Source organism: Gasterosteus aculeatus, chromosome 3 (genome assembly GCF_964276395.1).
Source record: "Gasterosteus aculeatus chromosome 3, fGasAcu3.hap1.1, whole genome shotgun sequence".
NCBI lineage: Eukaryota > Metazoa > Chordata > Actinopteri > Perciformes > Gasterosteidae > Gasterosteus > Gasterosteus aculeatus.
The window spans coordinates 11,219,132-11,243,506 of NC_135690.1; the positions used below are offsets into that span (position 1 = coordinate 11,219,132).

The 24,375-nt window shown below is 46.0% G+C and overlaps 3 protein-coding genes across 5 annotated transcripts in view; all 3 read left to right on the top strand.

Moving 5' to 3' along the window:
* Window positions 1-448: 448 nt before the first annotated feature.
* Window positions 449-5,152, top strand: LOC120816350 (transferrin receptor protein 1-like). Its single transcript, XM_078099259.1, has 7 exons — window positions 449-569; window positions 743-828; window positions 971-1,038; window positions 1,123-1,216; window positions 1,374-1,595; window positions 1,837-1,995; window positions 2,572-5,152. Exons 1-7 carry the CDS (start codon window positions 557-559, stop codon window positions 2,812-2,814), a joined length of 885 nt encoding a protein of 294 aa, XP_077955385.1. The 5' UTR covers window positions 449-556; the 3' UTR covers window positions 2,815-5,152.
* A 5,962-nt stretch (window positions 5,153-11,114) lies between these two features.
* On the top strand, window positions 11,115-15,214 carry LOC120816351 (transferrin receptor protein 1). Its single transcript, XM_078099260.1, has 7 exons — window positions 11,115-11,268; window positions 12,959-13,078; window positions 13,252-13,337; window positions 13,480-13,547; window positions 13,632-13,725; window positions 13,883-14,104; window positions 14,297-15,214. The coding sequence occupies exons 1-6, from the start codon at window positions 11,232-11,234 to the stop codon at window positions 14,072-14,074; spliced, it is 597 nt and encodes a 198-aa protein (XP_077955386.1). The 5' UTR covers window positions 11,115-11,231; the 3' UTR covers window positions 14,075-14,104; window positions 14,297-15,214.
* Window positions 15,215-16,666: 1,452 nt separating this feature from the next.
* Window positions 16,667-24,375, top strand: part of LOC120816163 (activated CDC42 kinase 1) — a 34,233-nt gene continuing 26,524 nt past the window's right edge. For 2 of the 3 annotated variants that reach the window (XM_040171565.2, XM_078099264.1), the window contains exons 1-2: window positions 16,667-16,917; window positions 20,523-20,758. The gene's annotated coding sequence lies outside the window, so the exon portion shown is untranslated. The remainder of the gene's footprint in view (window positions 16,918-20,522; window positions 20,759-24,375) is intronic. The other variant, XM_040171563.2, reaches the window with a different exon arrangement.

A 24,375-nucleotide genomic window follows, 5' to 3' on the forward strand; every position in this document is an offset into this window, starting at 1 on the left:
CCCTACATCCTAACCCGCACTCTCCGCTTTGCATCTGCAAAACTACTCGTCCCTCCCTCACTGAGAGCAAAACACTCGACTAGATCATGACTCTTTGCTGTCCTTGCTCCGAAATGGTGGAACAAGCTCTCTGACGACACCAGGACCGCAGAGAGCTTTCACATCTTCCCCCGCAAACTAAAGACACACCTCTTCAGACTCTACCTCGACTAAAAGACTAACAAATTGTAGCACTTAAATTGTACTTATAACGCCATTTATAGCAAATTGTAAATTGGCTTAGTTGAGGAAATTGCACTTTCTTGTTTCTTGTTCTTCTGAGTTTGTACCCTATGGTTGAATGCACCTATTGTAAGTCGCTTTGGATAAAAGCATCAGCTAAATGACATGTAATGTAATGTAAGGAGCTCCCTACCTAGAATGTCTTTGTTTTCATTCTTCAATTGTAGATCGATATGTCGTAATCGGCGCTCAGAGGGATGCATGGGGGGCGTGTTTTGCTACGTCGACCGTCGGCACCAGCCTCCTCGTGGAGTTGGCCCGTTCCGTCTCGGACATGGTGAAGAATGGTAAGGTTCTAACGTGAAATGTTTCCAGATGTTTTTGTTTGTTGCTTGAAGGGATAATACGATACGATTATCATTTAACGGCTATAGACGGAAGCCAGGATGTGCTTAGTCCAAATATAAAATTGATCAAGTCGCTAGGTTGCCACTTAATGCTTTTCTCATCTTCGTACCAGATGGTTTCAAACCAAGGAGAAGCATCGTGTTCGCTAGTTGGAGTGCTGGGGAATATGGGAGTGTTGGCGCCACCGAGTGGTTGGAGGTGAGAAGGATTTACCCAACTGTACTTCTCTGGATCAGCAGCTTTTATGGTGTAATCACTCTGATCGCTGCAGTGTTGTTATTTAAATATTTTTTTCCAAATTGTGAAACATAATGTATAACTGCAATCGTCTTCTCTTTAGGTGAAATATCCAGACAGTTCTTCAACACTCTACTCCCAATTTGCAAAGAGGAGCTTGGAGCCGAATGTGTAAGTGGAACCAGGCCGCCGGTCCGTTTGGTCTAGTCTGTGTTTGTACGTCACCATGACATCAAATCTGTTTTATTTTACCAGATTGGAGCCTTTTAAGCTGAATGCTGCTGCTTATCCTTTCCTCGCTTTCTCTGGCATCCCCTCGGTCTCATTTGGATTCACCTCTGGTAACTTGGTGAGTCGTCCATCCTACCACAACTTGCATCAGTCTTTTTGAGCCAGTTTTGTAGCCACAGCCTGAGACCAGCTTTTACATTGAGCCATCACGTTAGTTTGTTCATCCCGCGGTCTAGTTTCTGCTCTGTAATCAACACCTTTCTTCCCCCTCTCAGGAATACCCGTACTTCGGCACAGAGCTGGACACCAGGGAGAAACTGAACGTGGCTGCGGGCAATCAGGTTCCTCAGCTGGCAGAAACGGCGGCTCGGTTCGCAGGTCACATGGTGCTGAGGCTGGTCCATGATCACCTGCTGCGTATGGACGTGATGAAGTACAACAATATTATCCGCAACCATGTTGTCCAGATCAACACCAAAGTCTATTCTGTTAAGAGGGTGAGTGCCGGGTTTTTCTTTCTGGCATGGATTGAACTATTTGATTTGTTACCTTTTCAGAATCAATTGCAAATAAATACTACATTAAAATTCACGCTTTGAAAGTAGACAAGTTACTTGTTTGTTTGTTTTTTAAATTGATTTTATTGCGGATATGTTGCCACCCAAATGTCTCAAAGATGCACATCTAGTTTAGTTTCTTCAGAATATCACACCCCGTGGTTGCCATGTGTGCTTGCAGATGCAGCCCCAGCTGTTGCCCAAGGCCTTGACTGTGCAGTGGTTAATCTCGGCCTCCGGCTCCTACGGACGCGTGGCTCAGCGGCTGGTGACGGACATGCAGAACAGTGACCTGGAGGACATTGAGATGTGTCGCATCATTAATGACCGCATAATGGCGGTAAGACCATGACTCGTAAAGTCCTAAAACAAAGTTATAGCCTCAAGTTTTATAGCTACTCACTGTTGACCCCTGACCCCCCCTTGGCTGTGAGAAACAAATTGGTAAGAGCTGGAATTGGTGGCAGTTACTATGTAGAACATGTATTCATTGTAGCTATTCATTGTAGCTAGTTGTGAAGATGTCATATACCTCCTTGACCTTTTGCAACATTTGGTTGAAATGGGTTAAATCTGTGAGGTCGGCAGCTCGCTTTGCCTTCTACACTAATCCACGCTCACACAGTCCGGATGAAGCACGTCACCACAGTTCACGAGTATTCACATAAATTCAAAGTTGTCTTTATAACTGTTAATGTTGCTTAGGTGTGTAGAAATCTTATCCTTGAGAAAAATGTCTTAACTGACTTTAAAAATCTATTCAAATACTTATTTCAGAAAGTAGCAAAGGAATCAGACACCTGTGGAGTTTTAAAATACTTAAGATAATGAATAAACGGCTGTTAAAACCAATACCAGTGACTTAAGAAAGCTTTACTAACGTCCCCCTCATCCTGCTGTTCTCTTGACTCTGCAGGTGGAAAGGAACCTCCTGTCGCCCTACGTGTCTCCCAGAGACAGCCCGTTCCGCCACATCATGCTGGGCTCCGGCCCTCACACCCTCAAGGCTCTTTCCAACCACCTCGATGGCCTCAAGAACGACCACCCCGAGTCGGACGCCGACCTCTTCCGCAACCAGCTGGCCATGGCGACCTGGACGGTTCAGGGCTGTGCCAACTCGCTAGCCGGGGATATCTGGGCCTTGGATAATGAAATCTAAAGTAATTTCTCTCCCTTGTTCACGTGCTCTGTCATCACAACTAGCACTCACGGATGCACAGCTTATTAAAATATTTAAGCAGAAGGAGAAAATTATACAATTGAGGCGTCTACTGAATTGAATTTTAATTTCATTGTCATCACAGCAAACACTTGATGTGATGAGTTAATCTTTATTTTTTGAAACTCTCCAAAAAGCCAAACATTAATTCTGAAAGTCTTCTTCCGCCTTAACTTGAAAGAGTTGTAAGGGTAATTTACTTTTTTCCTTCTACTTGCAGAAAGAGAAATTCCTCAATAACATCTCCTTTAAAAACAACATTCTCTTTGGTGCTTGTAACGACTACGTTCAAATGACCTGCAGCAGTACTTCTTGTGTTGGTCTTACCTCATGAAAGAGATACATGTAGTGAACTTGAGGTCAAAACTACAGAGAAATCAAATGGTCAGTAGAGATAAGCTAAAAGTGTTTACCTTAATCACTGCAAATAAAAACATCTGGTGCTGATGGAGCTCTGTTCAAACCCCAGCTGGTTAATATTGGTAGCTACAATTTCCTTCAGCGCTGAAATCTAGCTCCTCAACGTTTGGTCAGAGATTCAGGAGTTGCTGAAAAAGGCTGAAGATGTTAAGTTCTGTTGGATAGAACACATCTTGAAAAATATTTTGGACAATGAGACGTTGTAACTTGGCCTCATCCATGCTTCATTGATCTTTTAGAAAAGTTCTGAATAATTACTAATCTGAATTTCTCATCGTCTGAATCCGGGCAAACCTGTCAGCCTTTCAAACAAACCACAGAAAACATTACAGGGAGGAGTCTCCAACCACGTGGCACTGAAACAAACCGTACGTCTATTTATTGTGTTATTTATTTATCAGTGGCAGAGTTCACTATAAATATTTTTTTATTGCCTTTTATAAAAAAATTTAATTATCGGGGGCAGTGTCTTCCATAATTATGACAGTTATACTGTCGAAATGACAAAAGCAGCATCTGCTTAAAGGGAAGTGTACATGTTGACCGACGGCCGGCAGGACTCAACGCTGAACAGTCAGTCACCTCTCTGAAAGCAGCACAGGGGCTCAAGGTTGTTTTTTGTTAAACTGACACTGGATCGGTCTTTCGGGGAAAATGCCGTCTCTCATATCCCGCCTCTGGCTGCCGGTGCCGCTCCCTCGGTACATGTACACCTCTCGTCCCGAATACGTTATCGGCAGCAGTGCCTTCCATAATGTGAAATGAAGAAGGTAGTTTTTGCCTACCAGTGTATGTCCGTATCGGAGGCAGTGCCCTCCATATTTCACTGTAGGATGGATGTTTTTTATTATCGGGAACAGTGATTTCCATAATGTCTGTACATAAACATTAGGGTGCTGCACGTGTGGTCTGCAGCTTTAGATCCCTTTAATGATCTTTCCACGCTTATGTAGCTCTTTATGGAGAAGTTTTAAATCATCGCTTTATGAAATGATTGCATCATCTCATTAGTGAGGTACAGAAGCGGTCTAAGTTATGGGTTCCTTCAGTCAGACGTTCTCATATAAATCAAGGTGTCAATTTTCTTTTTCTCTGGACTCAATGAAATGTCTGAAGTGTTAACATGTTTTGGGACAGCGGTGTGGTCCACTGAGTCCAGAATAGATCCTCACTTCGCTAAATGAGTTTTGATGAGTCAGTCGGTGTGAAAGTGAGTCCTACCTTCTCTTTTGATGAGTTTGTTCATTAAGAGATTTCCTTGTGCCTTGTTTCCTAAATGTTTCTACATACAATACCCAGTTTTTGGAACATTGTATTTGACTTTTTCTTTGCTCAATTGTCTTTTTTTTTTCCTTTTGCGTGAATCAAGTTACTGGTTTAAAGGCATGTTATGGTATCACATATTCACAGGGATAAGAAAAGTAACTAATTTTATGTCGCCAGGATTTCAAAATATCACCCTGAATGTTACAGTAGTGAACAACGTTCTTTAGCAAATCTAAGCCATAAAATAGTTGCTTTTGGAAAACACTGCTTCAACAGAATTTGCAATCGGTAGTCATTTAAAATGCTCTATAGACCTTTTTTTTTTTTTTTTTTTTTAATAGTTTGAGGGAACTGATCAGCTGGGTTATAAGGAGTCATGTACATGAATGTTACATTTCTGATGTGTTTCTTTATTTCTTAAACTATTCAAATGTGCTTCGCTTTACGCTTTCCTGGCTGCAATAAACAATCACCTCACAGCCGTTGAGTCATGGGGTGATCATTAGTCCAAGTTCTAAATCAAGTTTCAGTCACAGGGTCTTAGGTTTGTCATCCTGAAATCTATAAATTAAATGTATCCACACCTTCTGAAGAATATTATCCATTCTTTACATACATGTGCCCTTCATTGAGACTTGTAACTTTCCCTGGATGTTTAAACGTCCTTTTGTTTGTCTGTGCACAGTCATTTCTGTGTGCATCTTAAATCAAACTTGTTTAATTGAGTGACATCACAAGTTGTGGAAACCAGTCTGAAGATCCCGGAAGTGTCCAATGTGCATGCTCCGCAAACACACAATGGACTTTTTAAATGAAGTGAGAAAAGAAGCAGTTTGTATAAAAGTGCAAAGCATGTGTCTTCCATACTATCATCCCCTCAAATGACCATCTTTTACCAGATGGAGACAGTCTATTCTACTTAAAGCTTTGAACTGCAACCTTTTAATCTCTAACTCAAGTATGGCACTTCATAAAGGTTCGTGTTTGCATTGAAAGTGGCTATCAAAGGGCCCAAAGCCTGAATGTGCAGCAGAGGTTCATGTTGCTTCAGTTTCCTGCTCCAGCAAACAAATATCGGTGGATTAGATGAGAAGAAACAAGAACAGGAAATGAAAATAAAACTGGGAAATATTTACATGTTGCCAAATGACTACTTCCTCAGTCCGTGAAGGAAATGTACACAAACCCGACAAACTTCAAAATGAAAAGGTGAAATCCACTTGAAGTGAGCTAATAGAAATATTAGAACACCAACAAGGCTGCATTCGCTTTCAGCTATAACTAGTTTAGTTGTATGAATATACATATATGGGTCATTCCACAAAAAACGTGCTGTCACTCACTTGTACAGACACTAAAATCCATGGCAAGTTTATTCATTAAATATTTAATGTTAGATTTTGGCAATGTAATTACAAAACTAAGCTCGAGGAATTTCTTTGTCACTTATCTTTCATGGAAGTCGAGCCCTTTATGGATTAATTCAAATGTATAGTTACATTGAACATTCACATGGTTAAAAACGTGAAATACCTAATTATTACAAATATTAAATTACCAGTCCCACAGAATCATGTGACTCAACTTATTTTGAAATACTTCACTGACTCTTCCTGCATTAGGAGGTCATTTGAGGAAGTGCATTGGACAGTAATATAGTAAATCAGATGTCCGTCTCGTTCAAAATGATATGAGAATTTTGAATGAAGCTTTTAAGCCTGTCATTTGTGTTACTAATTTATTGGTTACTCATGAGGTCCAAAATTTAAACTGATTTATATTGAACAGTTTAATGGTTTTGATTTTCATGTGGTCTGACATGAAAAGCCATTTTCAGTGACATCCCTCTACAAATGAGCCATATACAAGCTGAAAAGTTAATTGTCTATTTGTGTAAGTATACTTTTCCTTTTGTCAGACACGGTGGAATTAAAAGCTGCTGAAAAGCAAAGATTATACAGGCAGCGGGAGATAGAGACCCTACACGTAGAGTACTTGTCAAAACGGCGTTATGTAAATGATATCCTGACCCAAAAGAGGAAGAACACGGGGGATCTAACTGAAAGGGAAAGAAGAGCAGGGACTTGAAGGTCCCTCTGTAATCTCTCCAATAAAAACACTTTCCACTATGCTCTGCTTGATGATTTTAGAGAGGCAAAGAGGGCTTTGGCCTCAAATCAGACAGGGAGACAAACTAGAGAAACGGATTCCGATCGCTATGTCGAAAGAGTTTCTGCTTCTCGTACAAAGCTGGGGAATGACTGAGGAAGAGGTGTGAAGATGCCTCAAGAAAAAAGGACCACTGTTGACTCAACAGTGGTCCTTTTTTGTTGGTCAACAGTCCAGTGGGTGAATATATGTAAATAGTTAGCACAGAGAGCGTGACAACAGAGGGAGACGTTTAAATGAGAGGGAAATTATGTGATTTGAGCCAAATCTGTAGACCTTGTTGTAAATAATTTGGTATTTTCTCTTAAACTCAGTGATAGGCTGCAAGTTGTTGAGTGTGGATATGAGATGTACAGTGCACGGTACATCTCATACAGCATCTTGATGACGGAAGCAAATTTTAGATCATATAACATTAATAATAGCAGTACAGAATGGAATACTTTGTTACAGACCATCATCCTGTAATGATTTTATCAACAAATCATACATACATTTAACTACATATGGTATATTGATATAATTTTCATTAGGAATACATGAATGTTCTAGGTCACTAACAAACCATGAGTTAAGTTTTGTGTTCACAGGTAAAGAATGCTGCTGCAGCCCTGAAGACTGATGAGAATGCAAATGCAAGTCCAATTGTGATGGAAAGTCACAAAGACAATGGAAGAGCTCGCCAGCCAGCGTCGAACTTTGAGACAATGCAAAGAAGTTTGAAGCTGACCTGATACTGATTCTAACTGTCACACACAAGAAAAAATCATAAGATATTACACCACACATTACATTAAAACTAGTTACCATGGTTACCAAATGGTCACCATTTAGGTCATAACTAGGTCATAGACAGTTGCTAAGCAACGGAGCTTTGATCAGATCACAGAGCTTAGTTATAGGCCATTTGCAGCAGACCAAGAAAGGAGAGACATCGTTTATTTAGGGTAACTGAAAATTTAGGGTAAAGGGATTTAAAGAAACAAAATGCGGAAATTCATTTCTCATGTCATGGGTTGGGAGACGGCTGTAGAATCCAACTTTGTGATGGAAGAAGTGGACTGTGACAATTCTGAAGCTCTTGTGCAGGCCATCGACCGGCTCACGGAGCGTTCGGATGGATACGACATTGACGTTGAGTTTGACATTTTCGACTGGGAAACTGACAGTCCAGAGCACAGTCTGGAAAGACACTGTTTGACTGCTTCGGAAGGAGAAACTCCATTAGCTGACTTTAGACGGACACCCAGTCTGGAAAGCCACTATTCGTCTGCCTCGGAAGGAGAAACTCCGTTAGCTGACTTTAGACGGAGACCCAGTCTGCAAAGCCACTGTTCGACTGAGGTCTTGAACCCCCACATGGACCCTTTGGGAGAATTCATGACTGAAAGGGTCACAACAACAACGGACCCTATTCAGTCAGAAGCAGCTTGTATCCTAGAGGTGCAAGCTGAGAACGACACACGAAATAGGTGGGACGAAATAGGCTGCAGGACAGTCGTGGAGAAGCTAGTCAGCCGGGTAACGGGGGATTCAATAGCAGCTCACCTCCACAAAGCCACCGTTTATTCACTGACGCAGCAGGTCCTTGAAAAGCTCCAGTATATTGACGTAGCCGTGGAGGCACAGAGACACAACATCAAGAGGGCTGACATGAAAGCCTACAAGGACCTGCTAAAGCCCATCGGCTGTAGAAATACACAGGTGTCGATTCAGAAGCTATTTATGCAGCTGACTGATGAGCAAGTCTGCGAGACACTGGTTAAGCACATGATAAAGCCAAAGAAACCCAGCGCCTTCGAAAGATTCTTGAACGCCACGGAAAAACCGTTCATTGCCTGTTTCAGACAAACCAAAGACAATGACAGCAGTCCAGAGCACAGTCTGGAAAGCCACGATTCGACTGCGTCGAAAGGAGAAACTCCACTAGCTGACTTTAGACGGACACCCAGTCTGGAAAGCCACTTTTCGTCTGCCTCGGAAGGAGAAACTCCGTTAGCTGACTTTAGACGGACACCCAGTCTGCAAAGCCACTGTTTGACTGCGATTGAGGTCTTGAACCCCCACATGGATCCTTTGGGAGATTTCATCGCTTACACTTCGGCTCTGTCCAGTTTGCTGTCGAACTCAGAGTTGCCCGTCGTTACTGAAAGGGTCACAACAACAACGGCCCCTATTCAGCCAGAAGCAGCTTGTATCCTAGAGGTGCAAGCTGAGAACAACACACAAAATAGGTGGGACGAAATAGGCTGCAGGACAGTCGTGGAGAAGCTAGTCAGCCGGGTAACGGGGGATTCAATAGCAGCTCACCTCCACAAAGCCACCGTTTATTCACTGACGCAGCAGGTCCTTGAAAAGCTCCAGTATATTGACGTAGCCGTGGAGGCACAGAGACACAACATCAAGAGGGCTGACATGAAAGCCTACAAGGACCTGCTAAAGCCCATCGGCTGTAGAAATACACAGGTGTCGATTCAGAAGCTATTTATGCAGCTGACTGATGAGCAAGTCTGCGAGACACTGGTTAAGCACATGATAAAGCCAAAGAAACCCAGCGCCTTCGAAAGATTCTTGAACGCCACGGAAAAACCGTTCATTGCCTGTTTCAGACAAACCAAAGATAATGACACCGACCGTAGCGTGCGCGCAACTCCTTCCCCCCCCCGTCGACCGTAGAGTCCGCGCCACTCCTTCCCTCCCCCGTCGACCGTAGCGTCGGCGGCACTCCCCCTCCCCCCGTCGACCTTAGCGTCGGCGGCACTCCCCCCTCGACCGTAGCGTCGGCTGCACTCCCCCTTCCCCGTCGACCTTAGCGTCGCCGGCACTCCCCCCTCCCCCCTCGACCGTAGCGTCGGCTGCACTCCTTCTTTCCCCCGTCGACCGTAGCGTCGGCGGCACTCCCCCTCCCCCCGTCGACCTTAGCGTCGGCGGCACTCCCCCTTCCCCCCCCGTCGACCTTAGCGTCGGCGGCACTCCCCCTCCCCCCTCGACCATAGCGTCGGCTGCACTCCTTCCCTCCCCCGTCGACCGTAGCGTCGGCGGCACTCCCCCCTCGACCGTAGCGTCGGCTGCACTCCTTCCCTCCCCCGTCGACCGTAGCGTCGGCTGCACTCCTTCCCTCCCCCGTCGACCATAGCGTCGGCGGCACTCCCCCCTCGACCGTAGCGTCGGCTGCACTCCTTCCCTCCCCCGTCGACCGTAGCGTCGGCGGCACTCCCCCTCCCCCCGTCGACCTTAGCGTCGGCGGCACTCCCCCCTCAACCGTAGCGTCGGCGGCACTCCCCCTCCCCCCGTCAACCTTTAGCGTCGGCGGCACTCCCCCCGTCGACCGTAGCGTCGGCTGCACTCCTTCCCTCCCCCGTCGACCGTAGCGTCGGCGGCACTCCTCCTCCCCCCGTCGACCTTAGCGTCGGCGGCACTCCCCCCTCGACCGTAGCGTCGGCTGCACTCCCCCTCCCCCGTCGACCTTAGGGTCGGCGCCACTCCCCCTCCCCCCGTCAACCTTAGCGTCGGCGGCACTCCCCCTCCCCCCTCGACCGTAGCGTCGCCTGCACTCCTTCCCTCCCCCGTCGACCGTAGCGTCGGCGGCACTCCCCCTCCCCCCGTCAACCTTTAGCGTCGGCGGCACTCCCCCCTCGACCGTAGCGTCGGCTGCACTCCCCCTCCCCCGTCGACCTTAGGGTCGGCGCCACTCCCCCTCCCCCGTAGCGTCGGCGGCACTCCCCCTCCCCCCTCGACTGTAGCGTCGGCTGCACTTCCCCTCCCCCGTCGACCGTAGCGTCGGTGGCACTCCCCGTCGACCGTAGCGTCGGCTGCACTCCCCCTTCCCCGTCGACCGTAGCGTCGGCGGCACTCCCCCTCCCCCGTCGACCGTAGCGGATGCTAAACTCCATTCCATGCTGTAACAGTCACTCACCCGGTACAATTAACCATCATTGTCCTCTACCGTCCGCCAGGCTCCTTAGGTCATTTCTTGGAAGAACTGGACATTCTCCTGTCTAATTTCCCCGAAAATGGACCTCCGCTCATCCTCCTGGGTGACTTCAACATCCAGACAGAGAAGTCATCTGACCTCGTACACCTACTTTCTTCCTTCGCTCTGTCACTCAGTCCCTCTCCTCCTACTCACAAAGCCGGCAATCACCTTGACTACATCTTTACTAGAAACTGCTCTACCACTAACCTCTCTGTAACTCCACTTCATGTGTCTGATGACTTCTTCATCTCTTACTCTCTCCCACTCTCTATAACTAACAAACCTCCCTCATTGACTAACTCTGTACCGGCTCGTCGCAATATTCGCTCCCTCTCTCCCTCCTCGCTGGCATCCTCTGTTCTATCAGCTCTCCCTTCAACTGATTCCTTCTCACTCTTGCATCCAAACGCTGCTGCAGAGACTCCTCTCAACTCTTTCCTCCTCTCTAGACTCTCTCTGCCCTCTTACGACACGACGGACTGGCAAATCCCCTCCGGCTCCGTGGCTGTCTCAACCGGTGCGTGCCATGAGAGCCACCACGCGAGCGTCGGAAAGGAGATGGCGTAAATATAAACGACCTGACGACCTGCTTAAATTTCAATCTCTCCTCTCCTTGTTTTCTGCTTCTATCTCTGCTGCCAAAAGTTCTTTCTACCAATCCAAAATTGAATCTTCATTTTCTAACCCCAAAAAACTCTACAGACCGTTCTCTCTTCTTCCCTTTTTGTCCAAAACCCTTGAACGTGCTATCTTTAATCAACTCTCCTCTTATCTCCACTGTAACAATCTCCTTGACCCCCACCAGTCAGGTTTCAAGGCAGGCCACTCCACAGAGACTGCTCTCCTTGCTGTCTCAGAGCAACTCCACACTGCTAGAGCCCCCTCTCTCTCCTCTGTCCTTATCCTTCTGGACCTCTCTGCTGCATTTGACACGATCAACCACCAGATCCTTATTTCCTCCCTTCAGGAACTTGGTGTCACAGGCTCTGCTCTCTCCCTTCTCTCGTCCTACCTCGACGGCCGCACCTACCGGGTAACCTGGCGAGGATCTGTGTCGGAACCTTATCCTCTTACTACGGGAGTTCCTCAGGGTTCCGTGCTGGGTCCCCTCCTGTTCACGCTTTACACCAACTCTCTTGGCGCTGTCATTCGCTCGCATGGCTTCTCTTACCACAGCTATGCTGATGACACCCAACTAATTCTCTCCTTCCCTCACTCGGACACCCAGGTGGCGGCTCGGATCTCTGCCTGTCTAACTGACATCTCTCAGTGGATGTCCGCCCACCATCTGAAAATCAACCCCGACAAGACTGAACTACTTCTCTTTCCCGGAAAAGATTCGCTTACCCAGGACCTGACAGTCAATTTTGGAAACTCCGTACTAACGCCCACTTTGACCGCTAAGAACCTCGGCGTCACACTCGACAGTCAACTCTCCCTGACTCCCAACATCACCGCGAGTACGCGATCCTGTAGATACACGCTCTACAACATCAGGAGAATACGTCCCCTTCTCACTCAGGAGGCAGCGCAGGTACTGATTCAGGCTCTTGTCATCTCCCGCCTGGACTACTGCAACTCCCTCCTGGCTGGTCTCCCTGCGACCGCCATTCGACCTCTGCAGCTCATTCAGAATGCAGCAGCTCGACTCGTCTTCAACCTTCCAAAATTCTCCCACACTACTCCACTCCTCCGCTCTCTTCACTGGCTACCGGTGGCCGCCCGCATCCAGTTCAAAACATTGGTGCTCACGTACCATGCTGTGAATGGATCAGGTCCAGCTTACATCCAGGACATGGTCAAACCCTACATCCTAACCCGCACTCTCCGCTTTGCATCTGCAAAACTACTCGTCCCTCCCTCACTGAGAGCAAAACACTCGACTAGATCATGACTCTTTGCTGTCCTTGCTCCGAAATGGTGGAACAAGCGCTCTGACGACACCAGGACCGCAGAGAGCTTTCACATCTTCCCCCGCAAACTAAAGACACACCTCTTCAGACTCTACCTCGACTAAAAGACTAACAAATTGTAGCACTTAAATTGTACTTATAACGCCATTTATAGCAAATTGTAAATTGGCTTAGTTGAGGAAATTGCACTTTCTTGTTTCTTGTTCTTCTGAGTTTGTACCCTATGGTTGAATGCACCTATTGTAAGTCGCTTTGGATAAAAGCATCAGCTAAATGACACGTAATGTAATGTAAGGAGCTCCCTACCTAGAATGTCTTTGTTTTCATTCTTCAATTGTAGATCGATATGTCGTAATCGGCGCTCAGAGGGATGCATGGGGGGCGTGTTTTGCTACGTCGACCGTCGGCACCAGCCTCCTCGTGGAGTTGGCCCGTTCCGTCTCGGACATGGTGAAGAATGGTAAGGTTCTAACGTGAAATGTTTCCAGATGTTTTTGTTTGTTCCTTGAAGGGATAATACGATACGATTATCATTTAACGGCTATAGACGGAAGCCAGGATGTGCTTAGTCCAAATATAAAATTGATCAAGTCGCTAGGTTGCCACTTAATGCTTTTCTCATCTTCGTACCAGATGGTTTCAAACCAAGGAGAAGCATCGTGTTCGCTAGTTGGAGTGCTGGGGAATATGGGAGTGTTGGCGCCACCGAGTGGTTGGAGGTGAGAAGGATTTACCCAACTGTACTTCTCTGGATCAGCAGCTTTTATGGTGTAATCACTCTGATCGCTGCAGTGTTGTTATTTAAATATTTTTTTCCAAATTGTGAAACATAATGTATAACTGCAATCGTCTTCTCTTTAGGTGAAATATCCAGACAGTTCTTCGACACTCTACTCCCAATTTGCAAAGAGGAGCTTGGAGCCGAATGTGTAAGTGGAACCAGGCCGCCGGTCCGTTTGGTCTAGTCTGTGTTTGTACGTCACCACGACATCAAATCTGTTTTATTTTACCAGATTGGAGCCTTTTAAGCTGGATGCTGCTGCTTATCCTTTCCTCGCTTTCTCTGGCATCCCCTCGGTCTCATTTGGATTCACCTCTGGTAACTTGGTGAGTCGTCCATCCTACCACAACTTGCATCAGTCTTTTTGAGCCAGTTTTGTAGCCACAGCCTGAGACCAGCTTTTACATTGAGCCATCACGTTAGTTTGTTCATCCCGCGGTCTAGTTTCTGCTCTGTAACCAACACCTTTCTTCCCCCTCTCAGGAATACCCGTACTTCGGCACAGAGCTGGACACCAGGGAGAAACTGAACGTGGCTGCGGGCAATCAGGTTCCTCAGCTGGCAGAAACGGCGGCTCGGTTCGCAGGTCACATGGTGTTGAGGCTGGTCCATGATCACCTGCTGCGTATGGACGTGATGAAGTACAACAATATTATCCGCAACCATGTTGTCTAGACCAACACCAAAGTCTATTCTGTTAAGAGGGTGAGTGCCGGGTTTTTTCTTTCTGGCATGGATTGAACTATTTGATTTGTTACCTTTTCAGAATCAATTGCAAATAAATACTACATTAAAATTCACGCTTTGAAAGTAGACAAGTTACTTGTTTGTTTGTTTTTTAAATTGATTTTATTGCGGATATGTTGCAACCCAAATGGTTGCCATGTGTGCTTGCAGATGCAGCCCCAGCTGTTGCCCAAGGCCTTGACTGTGCAGTGGTTAATCTCGGCCTCCGGCTCCTACGGACGCGTGGCTCAGTGGCTGGTGACGGACATGCAGAACAGTGACCTGGAGGACATTGAGATGTGTCGCATCATTAATGACCGCATAATGGCGTTAAGATCTTGACTCGTAAAGTCCTAAAACAAAGTTATAGCCTCAAGTTTTATAGCTACTATGTAGAACATGTATTCGTTGTAGCTAGTTGTGAATATGTCATGTACCTCCTTGACCTTTTGCAACATTTGGTTGAAATGGGTTAAATCTGTGAGGTCGGCAGCTCGCTTTGCCTTCTACACTAATCCACGCTCACACAGTCCGGATGAAGCACGTCACCACAGTTCACGAGTATTCACATAAATTCAAAGTTGTCTTTATAACTGTTAATGTTGCTTAGATGTGTATAAATATCTTATCTTTGAGAAAAACGTCTTAACTGACTTTAAAAATCTATTCAAATACTTATTTCAGAAAGTAGCAAAGGAATCAGACGCCTTTTATAATTAATAAAAGGCTGTTAAAACCAATACCAGTGACTTAAAGCTTTACTAACGTCCCCCTCATCCTGCTGTTCTCTTGACTCTGCAGGTGGAAAGGAACCTCCTGTCGCCCTACGTGTCTCCCAGAGACAGCCCGTTCCGCCACATCATGCTGGGCTCCGGCCCTCACACCCTCAAGGCTCTTTCCAACCACCTCGATGGCCTCAAGAACGACCACCCCGAGTCGGACGCCGACCTCTTCCGCAACCAGCTGGCCATGGCGACAATTGAGAAAATTATACAATTGAGGCTTCGACTGAATGGAATTTTAATTTCATTGTTATCACTCAACACTTGAGTGTTTTTTTCTGTATTAAAAAGGAATGAATGAAAAAAAGCAGTGTCTTCCATAATTATGACAGTTATATTGTCGAAATGACAAAAGCAGCATCTGCTTAAAAAGTGTACATGTTGACCAACAGTGATTTCCATAACGTCTGTACATAAACGTTAGGGTGCTACACACTGCACATGTGGTCTGCAGCTTTAGATCCCTTCGATCATTACTTCAATGATCCTCATGTTCTAACCCCAAAAAATGCTTTTCTATCTTCTCCAACCTCCTCGAACTCCCCGAGTCCTCCTCCCCCCTCCCCCTTTCTTCCAGGAGACTTTGTCAACTATTTCACCAAAAGAACAGCTGACTTACGCTCCTCTTTCTCAAACCCTCCTCTTATCACTTCATATTGCCCTCGCTTTCCTCTTTCGCCCCCCTGTCTCCTAACCAAGTTCTTACCTTAGTAACCTCTGCCCTCTTGACCCCATTCCATCCCATGTCGTGCATCCCGACACATTCTGTTGCTCCTGACCTTCTTCCTTTCTTCACCGGTCTCATCAACAATGCAACTCTTGAACGTGCAATCTTTAACCAACTCTCCTCCTATCTCCATGGTAACAACCTGCCTGACCCCCACCAGTCAGACTTCAGGGCAGGCCCCTCCACGGAGACTTTTCTCTGAGGAAAAAAGTAGTTGGTATGACATAAAATCAAAAGTGCAAAGCATTTCTGTTTATTCCATACTATCGTCCCCATCTTTTACCAGATGGTGAAGACAAAGTGTATTCAGCTTTTAACTGCCACCTTTAATCTCTAACTGAAGTGTGGCAGTTCATAAAGGTTAATGTTTGCATTTAAATAAGGGGAGCTGTTAAAGGGCCCAACGCCTTTCCAGTCTAAACTGAAACGCTTTTTGAAAAGGGAACTGTAAACAGAATCCAATCATTTTTTCTTCCTTAGAACGGACCTCCGTTAATAACACTTTTTTCTACTACTTAACCATGATTTGAATATCTAGTAGCCTACAGTTTTTTTGTAGAAGTTGTAGCCACAAAGGGCAGCAGTATTGCATATTTGTGGCTTGTTGCTTTAAGCGTGGGCTGAAGGCCTGAATGTGCAGCAGAGGTGTGAGAAAGAAAGAGAGCTCTCACTTTGCTTCAGTTTCCTGCTGCAGCAAACGAGCGGACTGGTGGATTAGATGAGAAGAAACAAGGACTATTGGGAAATATTTAAATGTTACCAAACAGCAACTTGAAAATGAAATCCGCTTAAAGTGGGCGAATGGAAATATTACAACACCAACAAAGCTGCATTAGCTTTACTTCGAGCTATTCCTGTTTTGCTTACAAGCTAAATAAAGATGAATAAGTGAGCAGTAGCCGGTTGTAAAAACAAAACCGATTCAACAAACTGCATTTGCAGACAGAAACAAATGCAAGAAAAAAGATCCAGCCACGATTCCGTTACCGAAGTGATCCGCCCTACGACACATACGATCTTTGAGTTGTACACAGACGGCAAAGCGCTGACTCCGGCGTCACTTGCGCTCAAATCCCGGGTGTGTTTTCGGACGGTCAGCTGTGCAAGTAAAACCATTGGAGACGGGCCGGTGCAAACTTAATTCAGTCTCCCTCACAACGAGACCGAGGCCATTGAGAGCCTCTACAGATGGCGCGACTTCTTAACATGTAAGCCGGCGTTTTGAGGCGTGAAACACACCGGAACAGGAGGTGACAGCGGTTGACAGGAGCTGAGATTGACAGGTAGGGACACTCAAAAGAAAGCCTTTTGAGATGGGACTTTAACACACAATTTACAAAGTTCTCAGCCGTGTGTGGAAATTAAAAACCTGGTCAGAACATGCCAATTTGTGTTGTAACTTGTCATACGACTTTGTTATTATTTGGATATATGTGTGTATGCATGTATGTATGTATGTATGAATATATGTGTATATGTATGTGTGTGTGTATATATATATATATATATATATATGATGGTGATTGGACATGTCTGATGGATTGAGAGGAAGCTGTCAATCAATACTGGCTCGATTCCCAGCGAGCAGTTAGAAATGTGGGCAGCATCGACTCCCCCACAGGAAGTCCCCCGTTCACAGGAGTGTTGTTCCGTCTTCTCAGTCAAATAACATTTGACAGTTTCTGGCTAATTTACCTGAAGTTATTGTTCCGTGTCCAAAACCATCTAGTAAACCAAGATGTTGACCTGTTCCTTCACTTTGATAATAGTGGGCAGTAAGTGCTCAGTCGAGCACGCAGGTGTATTGATCTACCCCCCAAAATAAATGCACTATTAATTATTTTAAAGTACAATTTTTAGGGCTTTATACCCACAGGCGCACCAGTTTTAAGTTGTTCCTTTTGGAAAGGGATCAGGTGATTGTGTACGTCTGATAATGTCCCTCCAACGCACATCTACCGGTAACTCATCAAGATTAAAGATTCAGTTTAAAGTATTTGCAAATGAAGATCTATGTTACATGGGGATTTGTTCTACCCCTGTGTGCCTCACACGCTCTGTAGACGTGTGAGTGTGGGCTGGTTTTCCTCCGTAGGTGAGAGGAGGTTGTGTTTCACTCCTCTCCCCTCCTGCACAGTCTTCCTCATTGCAGCTCGGCTTTGTCTTCAGGAGACACTGTGGTGGCCTCTCCTGGTTCATCTCTTATTGCCATCGTGAACTGATCATGGCTGCGTTACGATTCTGTGTCTTCTCGAAACGTCATAGAAACAAAAGTATTGTTACTAAACTGATTCAGTTGAGTTTCCCCGTTTCTCAAGTTTGGAGTAACCCTTCAGAATTTGTTTATGAAAACACACATTTAGTTGATGTCCCCACAGTGTTGCATGCGGGGGAGTATTTTATTGCAACCATATTTTCCATGAAAACAAACAGGCTTTTTGGTTTGTTTGCCAGTCCAGGGGAGCACATGTGACCTCAGCTCTTTATTGAACCTCAACCCTGCTTACATTTGGGTTATAAATATTTTAGGAGGTGTATTTTTTTCCCTTTGTGCCCCCTGCTGAGCCGCATGAACCGCTGTTCTGTGACGTAAATCAGCCGTGGCTCTGCAATGGAAAAGGCAGAAGGGGCCGGCTTTCCAATCAGCCTGACGAACCGCGATTAATTATAAGCTGATTTAAAATAGACAAATGGAATGGAAGGCTTTGTGTCGGGATATTGTTTTCATAAGGCTGGAACGTGACCAGATCTTGGTAAAATCTGACTGTAAACTTGTTTCCTCATCCCGCCTTCCATGCAGTTTGATCGTGGGAACACATTTGGCTTTGTTTTGGCGTGTAAGCCTTATAGGCAAAGGATCACTTGGTCACCATTTAAAGTGATGTAGCCCCTTCACCTGATGAACCGACGGCATCTGAACAGCAGTCCAACATTAAATGAGTGGCCCTGCAAAAAAAACACAAAAAAGAACCAATCTCATGGTAAGACAGACGTGTTAGTGAGCGAGAAAATAGTTGGGCCCGTTATTGAGAGATGAGGGGTTAACGGAGCCGCAAAGTGCAATTCATCCTCTGGGGGAACATGAATGTTTGTACAGAATTTCATAATAAGACCGACGGCAGATGTGAGTGGCGTAAGCGGGAAAAAAGTCCGGGAATCGTTCGAGTCGTGAGTATTCGTCCTCTGGGGACCATGAACTGTAAAACCAAATATTGTGGCAATCCACCCGGCAGCAGCAGTTGAGATATTTGAGTGTTGGACGGAGCCAAATTCCATCATATTCAGTCGCCGTGTAGGATAATAGACACGGATGTTACTCACTTAATACGCACTGAGGTTGTTCACTGGACCTCAGTCAGACCAGAGAGCCGCTCCTCTACTTTAAACGTTTTTTTTGTGGTGTTTTAAGTGACCTTTGTGCTCGACTGTGTTTGTGCTGTTAATTTTGAGGCCTTTTTTGGACTCTCCAGGGACCCGGTGGTGTTTTTTTTTTTTTTTTGCGGCTCTACGTGCCAGGGTGTGGGTGCCACCGCGGCCCGCCTGCCGAACCGAGACGCGTCACAAGGGATGAGTGAAATCCGCCGGTGGTCGAGCGTTGACGCCCTCTGGCAATAGCAGCCACTAATGCATCGACGGTGCGCGTCGATACCCGAGTAACATCCAAGGGGCTATTTGTCACGCTTCACACGCCCCACGTGATCTCACTCGTAATGGCTGCGTGTTTCTGTGCAGGACGATGGCTTTTCTCTGTGCAATTGTCCTTTAATTTCTGACAAAGGGCTCATTTGTAGGAAGAATAGCTCGGCGTTTCTCCTTGTCGTGAGCTTCTCTGTGGGCTCCAAGTCAGCTACTAGCTAGGTGGTGGGTGGAACGTGTCCTTGTGTGAATGGCGTTGATTCATTCATACGGGCCCCTCCTGCTCGGGGGGCCCCAGGCATTCCTACCACAGCCCCCAGACCTGGCTGGAACAATGTCAACTCAATTCACATTAAGCATTGAGCGTCGCTTCCGGTTGTTGCCGGCTGTAAATTATTGATCCAGCGGGCTACAGTCAAATGGAGGTCCATGTTCTTTTCATGACTTAATGATCATGAATTGTGCTCCAAAGGTGATCATGCCCTAGATAAATGGAGAAGAAAAGAAATGACTGCATTCATTTAAAGTTTGCCAATCGTGTGAGAAGATGACTCATGTCTGTGGTTCACTCGGTTCAGGTGTTGGCAGCACGTTGGTCACGTGTTTGCGGTGTTGAGTGGGTGGATGGTTGCCGTCCGCTTCGTCTCCAAATATGTAACGTTTCAACGGCAGAGAGAATAACTTACGCCATTAAGGTACGCTTTTTAAAATCATGTTTATATGTAACATGTTTAGCATGGGGAGGGGGGTTATCAAGTGTGTCTACAGCAAGTTATCCAACAGGATATTGTCTTCTTACAGTTGAACCTCTGTCGATAACGTTGAGTTATCACTATTTATTCTTAGTTATATTGGGTCTATTCTTGTCACTTTTTCCCCCCAGTGGACACTGTGCTCTGGTTTCCTGTGCTTATAATTAGCCGCTGTGTTCAAACTGGGTGCGTGCGTGCGTGCAGGGGGCCTTCCTGGGAAGTTGAGCACTTTTTTTTTTTTTCTCATTTAAAACCATATAAACCTCCCAGAGGGCTCCGGCTGTCTTATCACGATATTAGGTCTCTCTGTGGCTGCACAAAGACCCACGAGACCCCCCCCACACACACACACCCCCCGCAGCCTCTCGGGGACAGTAGAGCGACTCGGAACCCCCCTACCAGCAGATCTGCCGTTGGAGGTGAGGAGGCAAGGTCTCCTCCCTGCTTTATGGAAGCAAATGACATACAACACAGCGTTGTTGTTTTTCTTTCCACTCTAGTCTTTCAAGCCATGAATCGTGCTGATGGTCTCGCGTCAACCAATGGACGAGGATGAGGTCATGTGAGTGTGCACCGTCGTCGCAGTGCTGCCGACTTGTAGCTGGGCGAAATCTCACCTCGATGGACTGGGGGCCTCTTCTGCACGTGGTTGACCTCCTGTCATCAACCTGAGAGGCGTATCTACGGCGCCCGGAGCAGGAAACGGAGCCGAAGCTCAACAGCTCAAATATTGCAGGTAGGAAGAATGTGTGTCAGTCAACAGCTCAGTTTTCTGTTTTCTTGTGTTTCTGCCTCAGTGTGCACAGTTAAAACACTGCCTGTGTGTGTGTGTGTGTGTGTGTGTGTGTGTGTGTGTGTGTGTGTGTGTGTGTATGAGCTATGCAGACATGAGGTCATACCAAGCAGTGACTGCACTTTGCTCAGAGGGGGGACGTCCACAGACCGGTTCTCTGTGTGTCTGAATGGAAGCCATTCACTTTGCAAGGGAGCAAATACAGAGGATGATGTCATTTCGGCTTGTTGGTTTTTGGTGTGCGAGTTAAAGATATCACGGCAGGATGATGGAGGAAGAGGGATGGGGGCTATTATGGCATGCGGTTGACCCGTTCCTCTTTCATCACGCGTGTGTTTGTCCATCCGAAAGAGGGTTTGCCTCTTTGTGTTTATTTCTTTATTTGCGGGACGCAGTCACCACGCGCTTAGAAAAAAAAGACGGCTCTCAGCTGACGGGGCGGAGGAGGAGGAAGTTGGCCTCACACTGTTCTCTGCTCACCTCAGACCACAGAAACGCAACCCCCCCCTCCCCCCCGAGGAGCCGTCCTGGTGGAGTGTGCGTGCTACGTTGGCCCGCGAAGTGTAGGAACGTGCCCAACGTGCCATTGCACTGCAGCTTTATGTATGCTTTTTGTTTGGCGAAAGACCACACAAATGAGGGTTGTGTGCTTATCAGAGGCAGCCCATCAGGGTTTCTCGTCTGTAAACGGCTCTATAACTGCAGCAGGTGGAGCAGCCGTGGTTATTGATGCTTATCACACCGTCCGACTTCCTTCCTCCAGCAGAGGGGTCTGATTTATGAAGGAAAACATGGTAATATGTGGTCTCACTAACAAAAGATTGGGAATGCGGAAGTATATTTACCTTGAGTACTGAACTTAAGGCTCAAGGTATGATTTTGAGGTAGGTGTACTTCATTTGAGTATTTACATTTTCTGCCACCTCATTCAATTGTAGAAAAAAACATTTCACTGTGTTCCCCACTTTGTTTGTTCACAACTATATAGTTACTTCTCAGATGAATATGTTTGAATATAAGACATGAAATAATATATTGTGAAGCCGTATATGGTTCATACCCGCTACAACATTTAAGTGCTATACTGAAAGAATAATGCCTATAATAATATTCCAAAATGTTAGGATTATTTCCATTTCAGTTTGTGATGTTCCAAAAATGAATCAGTGCTTTATGTTACTTGTCGCTATACGCACGTATTTTAATAGAAAGTGTAACAGTGGAAAGGTAGACGAGACAGAGGAAGTCTGAGGATGGAGGAAGCTCCCAGAATAGCGCGAGCGACCACGCTGTGGAGATTGTCTCTTGAATACTTGGAGGGCCTCGGGGCCCTGGCTGACAGAGGAGAGGTCGGAGGAAAAGGAGCCTCTGGGATTCAATGTGTGTGTGTGTGTGTTTGTGGGGGGGGGGAGAGGACAGCGTTATTTTAACCCGGAGCTAACATCCGGCTGTCACATAACACCCTACAATCTACCTGCAGGCCAGTTGTCACACGCCTACTGTTCTCCCCCTCGCCTCCTCTTCCATTATCCTTTCACTTTCACCGCTCCACACAGATACACAGGTATTTCATTACCAGAACCCCTGAGGACGGAAGGTCTGCCTGTCACTTCCGCGTGTGTTGTAGGCATCAGATTTCCTGATTAAGTGTAATAGATCACCTTGTGGCGATGTGACTCCCAGCCACTTTCCAAAGTTTCACATTCAAGCTCTGTTCCTACATCTGAACGGTAGGATTTAAAGTACTGGCCATTGTGTACGGGACTTTATTTTTGGCACAATGTGGGGAAGATGCGGTCTAATATAAAACAAATTATCCAGCTCTATATGGTTGAAGTACAATATAACCCTATATTATAATATAGTAGTCATTTTATACAATGCTTTCAAGGAACTATTGGTATACAGCAAGAATTCTGCAAATGTTAAGAAGTTAAGAAGTCTCTTAGGTCTATATCACCATTTCTACTCCTGCACTAATTTAACCCCTTTTTAAAAACGTTTTGCTGCACGAGGCTCATGCTTCTCTCCCTACTCAGTGTTTATACCACGAACAATTTTCACAAATATAAGTAACCCTCACGATTAAAAACACAAATGGTTGCATAAATATTTCATCTCACAAATGCTAACAGGCACCGTAGTGGAAGTTCAGGGTCCACACACACACTTCAACGCCAGGCAGCACTGAGCCACCGTTTGTTTGCTTGATAGCGTGACTGACGCACACGCGCACACACACACGCTCAGGGACACCGGGTGCAGTGTGTAACGTCGTCTCATATCTGTTGTCACTGTGCTCAATCACTCACTGTATCTGGCTGGAGGGGAGCGGAAGAGCAGCTTACATATTGACCAGGCCTACGCACGCACACACACACACACGCACACGCACGCACGCACGCACGCACACACGCACGCCTGTGCAGACAGTGCTGACGCCAATGGTGCAGTTTTCCTCGCAGGTCGGTGACAGAGAGTAGTTTAACTGCAATGGAAGATGTGATGAGTTGCCGAGGCTCTTTAAAGTTTGCAGGGCGGGACATCGATTTAGCGTGTGTTCTGCTTTAAATGCCGTCTCTCAGGCTGCTTCTGAGGCTTTGGCAAGTTTGTTAAATCATTAAACTGGCAGTTCCCTTTTTGTCATGGCACAGTAGAAAGGTAAACCGCAGACTTCATGCATGCAGATACCAGTCCAAGGAAGTTTTTCTAAAAATAGAAGAGATCAGGACTGAAAGCGGCAGACGGACGTCACAAAAACATTTATTAACATCTAACCTGGCATCGGTATAATAAGGAGCAGTCTGCTGCCTTTTGTCATCTCATCATTTACTTTCGACTACCATATTCACTTAAATATTCTTAAAATAATGAATAGTATGTTTTCTCAATGAACTTCAAACACTTGATATGTCAGTTTTTATTGCATTGATTCAACAATTCCAATCAGAATCAGCATCTTATCAACTTCATAAATAAGTGTGCATTTTAAAATGTCCCTGTTGCTCCGCTTAACACCTTTTTTTTCCCACCAGCATTCCTCAGATTAACGCCAACTCTTGATTTTTGACGTCTGTATAATTCACGTAGAATGCAGAGAGGACTTTTCACAAACATTATTCAGCATGACAATGTAGATTAATTACAATACTGATAGACATCATGTAGATTGCAGTGCACAGTTTATATAGAAGGAGTTATATCTGTGCAGTGATTCCGGGACAGCGGGGTCAACATGCGAGCCGAGGGTGTGAATGGCTCAGTATGCGCAGTGTCACTTCAATGTCACACACACACACACACACACACGCACACACACACATAGACGCACATGCAGCCGCTGGCGTGATGCATGACCAGGCAACCAGATGGCAGTAAAACACAGAGCGCTTTAGCTTCCGAGGATTTGCATACCCGATCGTCTGTGACCTTGGCACATACGCACTGACAGATTATGTGAGACATTGGGTCCCTCGTCCCGGCCTCCTGTCCCCCAAATCCTCTCCTTTGCTTCCCCGTATGGCCCCGTGTTACCCTGCTGGCTTTAGCTCACCCTCTTA

What these genes read in the sequence shown, in the direction of transcription:
- LOC120816350 (XM_078099259.1), top strand. An exon ending in GCGCCACCGAGTGGTTGGAG is followed by an intron (nt 829 to 970) that starts GTGAGAAGGATT and finishes TCTTCTCTTTAG; the next exon opens with GTGAAATATCCAGACAGTTC. An exon ending in TTAATGACCGCATAATGGCG is followed by an intron (nt 1,996 to 2,571) that starts GTAAGACCATGA and finishes TTGACTCTGCAG; the next exon opens with GTGGAAAGGAACCTCCTGTC.
- LOC120816351 (XM_078099260.1), top strand. Translation starts at nt 11,232, where the DNA reads ATGAGAGCCACCACGCGAGCGTCGGAAAGGAGATGGC. An exon ending in GCGCCACCGAGTGGTTGGAG is followed by an intron (nt 13,338 to 13,479) that starts GTGAGAAGGATT and finishes TCTTCTCTTTAG; the next exon opens with GTGAAATATCCAGACAGTTC. An exon ending in AGGAGCTTGGAGCCGAATGT is followed by an intron (nt 13,548 to 13,631) that starts GTAAGTGGAACC and finishes TTATTTTACCAG; the next exon opens with ATTGGAGCCTTTTAAGCTGG.